This window comes from Vollenhovia emeryi, unplaced genomic scaffold (assembly GCF_000949405.1).
Source record: "Vollenhovia emeryi isolate VEMERY1.0 unplaced genomic scaffold, V.emery_V1.0 DF940371.1, whole genome shotgun sequence".
Taxonomy (NCBI): domain Eukaryota; kingdom Metazoa; phylum Arthropoda; class Insecta; order Hymenoptera; family Formicidae; genus Vollenhovia; species Vollenhovia emeryi.
The window spans coordinates 440-9,622 of NW_011965995.1; the positions used below are offsets into that span (position 1 = coordinate 440).

Sequence of the window (9,183 nt, forward strand, 5' to 3'; positions counted from 1 at the left end):
GCGAGGAATGCGGCCACTTCCGGCCGCGCCTTCCCGGCTACCCCCGTCACATCCCCCCCTCCTTTCGGAGAGCGAAATTCCCGGCTTTTCGCTCTTTGAAATTCTTAATGCTATTTTTTACTTACAGTTTATACTTGGCGTTTCGACCAATGTCGCACGTCTCCGGTGGCCGGGTCGAGGCGGAGGGCGTATTTAGTTTTCCCGATCCGGGTGCGCCAGCGCTTACTGCCGATGGGCACCCGGATCAGGCACCCGTCCACCAGGACATCCCGCTCCTCCCGCGGTGTCGTCGGTCGTAAGCAAAAAGGGTCGCGGAGCATCCGCGGCGCCGTTTTTCCCGAGGAGACGGGGCCGGATCGGGCGTCCCCTACGGCTGGCACGGGCCCGGGGGTGGTGGCGGCCGGTGCGCTGTTCGTCCTCGGTGCCGGAGGTTGAACGGTCGGTCGAGCGGCTACAACTTCCGCCGGTTTCGGGGCAGCGGCCCCCGCTGCGGAGACGGCACTTCCTGCGGTCGTTGGTGGTCGCAGGAGCCGAAAAGTATGTCGAGGGTATACCTCGATGAGCCGGATGGTAGGCTCGGCGGTCGGAGCGGAGGCAGGAGCGGCGGCGGTCGGTGGCCCATCCTCTTCCTCAGAGAGGTTGACCACCGGCATGTCCTCCGGTGGTCGTCGTCGTCCGGCAATCCCGCGGCGGATCCTCTCCGGGTTATTCCGGACGCGTCGTGAGACGACTTTCCGCCAAAACTTCTCCGCCTTACTCGTTCGGTCGCCCGGTGGATGGCTCGGCGTTAACCCGGCTAGGGGCGGCTTGGCCGGCGGCACGAACATCCGCGGGAGCGTCGGTGTCCTCAGCGTTGGGTCCGTCATGTTGGAAGCTCGGCGACAAACTAATTTTCCCGCGTCCGGCTTGCGAAGTTTTATTGGACGCGCGTGGGTGGAGGGGGAAAGCAGGGTGGCCCTCGTTCGGAAAATTCCGGAAGTAGTTCGCGGAAGTAGTTTGGGCGGGATACAAGTCCGGCAGGAATTTAAGTGAAATACAGGCCCGGCGGTAATCGTAAATAACAGGCGATCGCCGCAAGTTGATCAAAACGCCTTACTATGCTGCGGCTAAGGTCCGGAACTTTTCAGGAAATATCGTCCTCGGAGGTAATCCGGGAAATACAATCTTTCGAAGTAATTTGGCGGGATACAGGCTTCGAAAAATAGTTTGCGCGGAGTACAGGCCCATTAACGTGTCTGGTTTGATTTGAGGTCGCGTACGTGTACACGCGACACGGTATTTTTACCGTCGATGGTTTTCAAGTCGAAAACCACAGGCGATCGCACCCGGTGAACGATAAAAGGACCTTCGAATTTAGCTGCGAGTTTCGCGTTAAAAGCCTCTGCTTTGCTGGACAACTCGTGCGTGCGCTTCCACACTTCCTCCCCGATTTGGAGCCTCCAATCGCGGCGCCGGAGATTATAGTGGTGCTGCTGCCGCTGAAAACTCTGCGCCAATTTTACTTTCGCGAGTTCCAGCGCTTCACGGAGCTGTTTTATTCGCGTTTCGGGATCTTCCTTCTCAGTATTTACAGTTGTTTGGCCTACACTCCCGGACGGTCGCAATTCTCTGCCGAAATTCAAGTAAGCTGGCGTGTATCCTGTTGATTCGCAGTGCGCGGTGTTATACGCATAGGCTATCTCTGGGATGAATCTATCCCATTTCTTCTGGGATTTCTCTATTGTCTGAGAAATCATAGTCTTTATGACCTTGTTTGCTCTTTCAACCGGATTGCATTGTGGTGTGTATGGCGGTGTCAGGCGGTGAGTGATCTGGTATTTGTTGAGCAGGCTTTCGACATCGGTCGAGATAAATTGTCGGCTATTATCGGTGATTAGAATTCGCGGACAGCCATGTCGCAACAGGATTTTCTCTCGGAGGGCCTTCGCTACCGCGGTTCCCGTGGCTTTTCTCATCGGTTGCAATTCAATCCATTTCGTCAGTTTGTCTTGCAAGACCAGAAGCCATGTATTAAGGTTTTCTGATCTTGGAAGCGGTCCGACTAGATCGGCGGCTACGATCTCCCAAGGTTCCTTCACGTCGAGCGCATGTAATGTTCCGGGCGGTTTACGCTGTTCGGCTTTAAATCGTTGGCAATTATTACAATTGCGCACATACTGTGCTGCCTCCCGAAACATTCCAGGCCAATAGTATGTTTTCGCCAGGCGAACGATGGTCTTCGCTATGCCCAAGTGCCCTGCCGGTGGATCGTCGTGGTTTTCACGCAAAATTCTGGTCTTCTGGTCGCCGGAAATACAGATCTTCCATTGTTGTGCTTCAGGAGTCTCGTTGTAGTCGAGCGTATGTAGAATATGCCGGTGGAGCTGGCCATTCTCAATCCGGTAGTCAGGATTTAATTCGGGGTGCTCTTCTACCTCTCGGTACTTTCGGCTGTACCAGTCGGATGACGGAACTCCCGCCGCACAAACTTCGAGCGGTTGTCTGGAAAGCGTATCGGCGAGTAGGTTATCGGAGCCTCTTCGGTACTGGATTTCAAAGTCATACTGCCCCAATTCTAGCGCCCAACGAGCCAATCGTCCGGTAGGGCTCTCGATGGAATTTAGCCACTTTAGGGAGTGATGGTCGGTCAGGACGATGAAGTGATACCCTTCCAAATAGTCACGGAATTTCCAGATGCCCCACTTGATTGCAAGGCATTCTAGCTCGGTTGCCGAGTAATTCTTCTCGGCACTGGTGAGTGTCCGGCTGGCATAGCCGATCACCCTTTCGGATCCGTGTATTTGTTGGGTAAGTGCGGCGCCTAGCCCTTCTTGGCTGGCATCGGTCTGGAGGACGAATGTCTGGCTCCAATCTGGACAGGATAATATTGGAGCATTCGTCAATAGCTTTTTCACTTCATCAAACGCTGCTTGTTGCGTTTCCGACCACTCCCATCTCGCTCGTTTGCGCAGGAGACGGTGTAACGGGGCAGCGACACTGGATACGTCTTTCAGGAAACGTCGGTACCATGAGATCAAACCCATGAAGCGTTGGATTTCTTTCACGTTTCTGGGCGGCGTGAGATTTATTACGGCGGCGGTCTTGTCTGGATCGGTGTGCAGACCATTCTGATCGACGATGTGCCCGAGGTACTTTAATTTTACTCGGGCGAACTGGCACTTTTCCGGATTTGGTTTCAATTTGGCGTTTCTCAGTCGCTCAAAGACAACTCTCAAGGTTTCTAGGTGCTCGTCAAACGTCTTCGAGATGATGACGATGTCATCCAAATATGCGAAGGCGTTCGGGAGCAACTCCGGTGTGATTACTTGATCGAGTAACCTCTGGAACGTAGCAGGCGCAGAATGTAAGCCAAAAGGCATTACATTGAATTCAAATAAGCCCTTCCCTGCAACGGTGAAAGCGGTCAAAGGCTTACTTTCTGGCGTCAGGGGCACTTGCCAGTACCCGTTCTTTAAATCGATGGTCGACAAGTATTTTGCCCCTCTGAGCTTATCCAATGTCGCGTTGATTTGCGGCAATGGATAAGCGTCTTTGCGGGTGACTTTATTCAATTTCCGGTAGTCGATGCACAGGCGCGGTTTGCCGTCCTTTTTCTGGACTACAACGATCGGAGAACTCCAGGGACTGGTTGATGGTTTAATTACTCCTTCGTTGAGCATTTTCTCGATCTCCTCCTCGATGATGCTTTGCATCGCCGGGTTTCTTGGCCTATAACGTTGTTTGATAGGCGACGGATCTTCCAGCCTTATCTCGTGCTGGATGAGAGGAGTGTTCCCCTTGATATCCCTGAAACTTTCCATCTCGGTTTTGAGAAAAGCGTCGAGTCTGGTTTTCTCGGTTTTCCTCAGGTGCGTGAGTCCTCCTGGATTTTCCACGGAGCTGATGTCCGTCCTGGCCCCTATATTATGGATCCCTTGTTCGGCGAGGAAGATTTTGATTCCCATTTTATTTAGGGCATCCATACCTAGCAGGATGTCGTGGCTTAGGTTTTTCATAATTAGGAGCGTCTGCTCCGTGGAAATGCCCATTGTTCCAATGGTTCCGGTCAATTTATTTTCCAATACGGTTTCGGTGCCGTCAGCCAGGACTGCGATCCGGTGATCCTTATGTTGTCTCCACCCGGCTTGCCGACAGATTCTGGCCGTCTCCTCACTGCAATATGAGTTCACCGAGCCGGTATCGATAAGCGCTGTGCATTTGTATGTGCCTATCTTTACGGACACGAACGGTCGATTCTCGCTGGTCGTTCTTAATTTTGAGCGGGCCGGTCTCGACTTCCGTCGTCGCCGGCCCCTCTGTCGTTTCCCGGCTTCTGGCACTGACACTCCTTTGTTAACTTCCCGTCGGTGCCGCAGTAGGAACAAAATTTCTTCGCCGGGTTTTTGCATCGGAAGCGGTTGTGACCCCTTTGCTTACACTTCCAGCAGCAGGTCGTACGATCATACGCGGTGGCCAGCGATGTTCGCGGCTGAGGTGCAATTTTCCTGGCCTCTGGCTTGCCTCTGGACTTTTCGTTCTCAAGCTGCCTCCTGGTTTCTTCCAACTCTTCGACCTTTTGGACTAGTTCGGTCACGGTTTGCACGGTTGCCCTGGGGATGTACAGTCGGTATTCAGCTCGCGAATTGTAATAAATCGTGTCGAGCTGCTGGTCGGGCGTGTAATCCCCTCGGCGGCGCATAAGAGTCATGATGGCGGTTGTAAATGCCCGAATCTTTTCGCTAGCGCCTTGTTTTCGGTCGTGTATTTGTTGATCTAATTGGCGTAATTCGCCTGGAGACAAATAGTAGCTTCTAAGGCCGGCTTTCAAATTTTTCAGGGTCGTGCATTCCGACTGGAAATTTCGGAACCACAATTGCGCCTCGCCTCGAAGCAATTCCGGGAGGCCTTTCAATATTTGCTCGTCCGTTAGAGTGTAGGCTCGTTGTAATTCTTCGATCCGTTCCAGGAACGTGTACAGGTCACGCCCATCGAAGTGGCAATTCCACTTTCTCATCTGATCGAGGATCTTTGTCTCGTCTATTCTAGTTTGATCCCTCGTTGGCGTGGAATGTCGCATTTGTCTTAGCTGGTCCAGCTCGACTTGCAGTCTTTGCGCTTGTCTGAGCTGGTCCAACTCGGCCTGCATCCTCTCCATGTCGCGAGTCCGGTCAACTTCCTCGTTATAGCCAGGAGCGTCTACAGGTTTCTCCTGGTACTCCTCCGGGTGCGATCGTATGTACGCCACCAATCTCTGGCGTAAGGTGGCCAAATGCCCCTCGGAATCGATTCCTTTCTCGATCAATTCGAGCTGTACCATGTCCTTAGATAGGGCGTATACCCAGGACACTCGCGGAGTGGTCGCCATTATGTCTATCGGGGGAGGAACTTCTATTCGTGTTTTCTAACGGTATTCCCTCACGGGGCTACGGATTCTGCCTAACGGTAACGGACTTATCTTCCCTCCAAGCGATCTGTTTTACTCCTTACTGCATAGAAACTCTAATAATTTTCCCACACAGCAGGTCCCTGTTCGGGCGCCATGTAACGAACGTAATTATCTCGGTCTAGCTCCTCCCGGTTCCGGACAGGATTCCGGCAGGAATTATTTTCAATCGGACACGCGGTTCCGATTGACGGTTGGAGGAGCTAGCGTTCTCGCGGTCGGTTTTTTTGACGTGCTGTGTGTCGGTTAGAATAGATCCTCCGTTCCTCCTGTTGCCGAATATGCTCAGCTCCAGGGCCGTCGGGAGGAAAGGAGGCAAGGTAGATTTTAATTCGCTTAATAGCTTGGAAAGGATCGGAAATAAGTCTTACAGGTAGTTTTCGGTATAACAATAAGCACAAGGTTTATTCAGGATATCTACAGCGGAATAGAGGTAATTACAAAAGGTACGCCCTATAGGTAAATACAGAGGAAAAGAAATAAGGATTAGTAATTACAAGAGTCCGCCCTGTAGGTAAATACAAAGAAAGAAAGAAAGAAGATTAGTGCGACGGATAGATACAAGGAAATCGTGGTAATTGCGCACGCGACGGATAGAAACAAGGAAATCGTGGTACTTGCGCACGCGATGGATAGAAACAAGGAAATCGTGGTAATTTCGCACGCGGCCGAGTAGGAACACGAAATAACAAAGATACGGCCGGTTGGATTAATCGTAGAAAAGACAGGTAGTACAGGAAACGGTCGGTGAGGATGTTATACAGGATCCTCTGAAACGGAGCGAAAGTACAGGATTAACGTTACGAAGTTTACGGCTATCGATAATTAATAATTCGTCTCCCACCCAAATATTCCCCCCTGTGTTCTATACCGGTCGGGGGGTCAGGAAAAAGGATAGGTTCAGGTCAGGAACACGCCCGAGCAGCGCCTCGTTATGCGTGTGTTCTCAGTAGCATATGTACACCGGGCAGCACCCCGTTACTGTGTACGCTACTGCGGACGGAAAGGAGACCGGTAGGGGATCAGTAGTGATGTACATCGGGCAGCACCCCGTTCTTGTACCCTACTGCGGGAGGGCCGGAGCACACGACGGAGCAGCGCCTCCACCTGTCGTGTACCCCGGAATGGTATAACGCCGGACGGCAGGACCCGTTATACCGGCGTATACCGCAGCGGAGGTACCCGCTGCCGGGTGTCGTCGCTCGGTGCTCCGAGGTAAGACTGGGTGTTCGCGTTTGCTCCGGAGGGGCTTTTATACCCCTGGAGCCTGGGCGCGCGGGTGGAGGCGGCGGGGGTAGGCGCGGCGTTGCCACCTCCGCGTTGTTATGGTAACCGCGGCTTTGGTATGCGCGGAATGCGAGGAATGCGGCCACTTCCGGCCGCGTCTTCCCGGCTACCCCCGTCACACAGTCAATAATTATGCCCAGATATTTCATTGTCTCTACACGTTCTATCACAGTACCATCCAAACATCTTAGTACAATGTTTGCCCTTATCTCTTTCCTTATGCTTCTAACAATCATATATTTGGTTTTATCTACGTTCAGTTTTAGGGAATTCATTCTTAGCCAATTTTCAACAATACCTAACGCCTTATTCATATTGATCTCAAGTTCCTCACTGCTTTTCCCCTCTACATATATTGTTGTGTCGTCTGCATATAATTTTATTCTACAACCCTTCGGATTTTCCCTAGCTAAGTCATTCATATGTATAATAAATAGCAGAGCACTCAAGACCGAACCTTGTGGTACTCCGTTTAATATATCAGTTATACTAGAAAGGGTATCTCCTAACTTGACCTGTTGTTTTCTATTATTCAGGTATGATCTTATCCATTCTAATGCAGTTCCTCTTATTCCATAAATATATAAAATAAACATAACCATTATTCCATAAATATATAAAATAAACATAACTTTTCTACTAATTTCTCTCTATCTACCGTCTCGAACGCTCTTTTAAGATCTAAAAAAATCACTCCAACCATTTTTCCTTCCTCTATTATCATCTTCCAATCTTCTATTATGTCTTGTAATGCTGTCTCACATGAGTATTGTTTCCTAAACCCTGACTGATGCTCCGTTATTATTTTATTCTCTTCTAGAAACGCTTCTAATTGGTTTTTTACAGCTAATTCTAGTACCTTCTCGTAAGTTGGAAGCATATTAACTGGTCTATAATCGCTCGCTTTCTTTGGATTTTTTACCTTTGGTATTGGGACTATAGTGGATGTTTTCCAGGTCTCTGGACATACTCCCGTACGAAGTGATTCATTTATCACTTCAGCAAATTCTTCTTTTATCACTGGTAGCGCCATTTTTATTATTTTACTCGATATCCCTTCGTCTGTACCCTTTTTTTGTGGGAGCTTACTGACAATTCGTTCCAGATCACTTACAGTAATCGGTTCGAAATTGTCCATAGTCTCCTTACATTCAAATGTAAAGTTCGTTCTCCTATCTGTCATTACTAACCCCTTATTATTAATCGATTTCACGATGATACCTATACTCTTAACGTAATATTCGTTAAACCTATCAGTTATGTCGCAATCCTTCCTATCTTCCAATATTTCGAAATCTATGTTATCAAAACTGTCTCTGTCTTTTGATCCCCCTTGCTCCCCTTTGATTACCTTTTTCAACGTTTTCCACATCTTTGTAGGGTCACCCTTATTATGGTCTATCATATTTTTAAGGTATTCTTTTTTTCTTGACCTAATAAGTTTTACTACTCCATTTCTTTCATCTCTATAGTACTTCCAGTCCTGTTCTAAACCTGTTCTCAATGCTCTAGTGTAGGCTACGTCTCTTCTATCTGCTGCTATTCTAATTTCGTTTGAAAACCACTTCTTCCCTTCCCAGACTTTTGGTATCCTAAATTTTTTCTTTGCCGCCACGGCGTCCAGTACCTCTACTATCTTATCTACAAAATACTTAGCCTTTGTATTACTATCTAAATTTTGAGTTTGATTTGACCCTATTTTTTTTTTTAATAACTTAAGAAATTCATCTACCTCAAAATTATTAAAATCTCTCCCTATGAATTCTTTATATTTGTTTCTTTTTACTTTTACGTTGAAATCTACTTTTAGCCATGCATGATCCGTGAGAGAGAGAGAGAGAGAGAGAGAGAGAGAGAGAGAGAGGAGGGGGGGAGAGGGAGAGTTAGAGGGAGAGGGATGATGATGATGATGATGATGAAAGTCATTTATTAGCTACCGTAGCTACAACATGATACATCCATATACATATATATAATATGATTACAATTACAGTTACTTACATACTATCATTGGCATTATTAAATATATTTCTATTATCTATTCCTACTACGCTCTCTCCTTCGTTATAATATACTGTGCTAACTTTTTTCTAAAACTTTGTATTTTTTCTAATCTTTTTAACTCTGTTGGTAACGCATTATACATTTTTAATCCTTCATATAATAACATTTTTTGTTCCTCACTTGTCTTACATCTATCAATGTATATATTACCTATTTGTCTAGTTTGAACTCCTTCATATTGTACTACTTCTAATTTATTCCGCAGATATTTTGGACATAAACCTTTCATAATTTTGTACACTATTATACATACGTTATATTCGATTCTCTCTTTAATTGACATAAAATGTAATGCCTCCAACATATCAACAATTTTTACTCTTTTGTTGCACCTGAGAATAATTCTCATGCCTTGATTTTGTAATTTCTGCAAATGCTGCACATTTGTCCTATTTACACCTACTAAGATC

At 47.9% G+C, this 9,183-nt stretch overlaps 1 protein-coding gene across 1 annotated transcript; it reads right to left on the reverse strand.

The window, feature by feature from the left end:
• Nucleotides 1-226: 226 nt before the first annotated feature.
• Nucleotides 227-866, reverse strand: LOC105556079 (proteoglycan 4-like; the record flags this gene model as incomplete). The annotated part of the gene is made up of 1 exon (XM_012003149.1): nt 227-866. A coding segment is annotated over exon 1 (640 nt), but the record flags the coding sequence as incomplete, so codon positions are not given.
• Nucleotides 867-9,183: the final 8,317 nt, after the last annotated feature.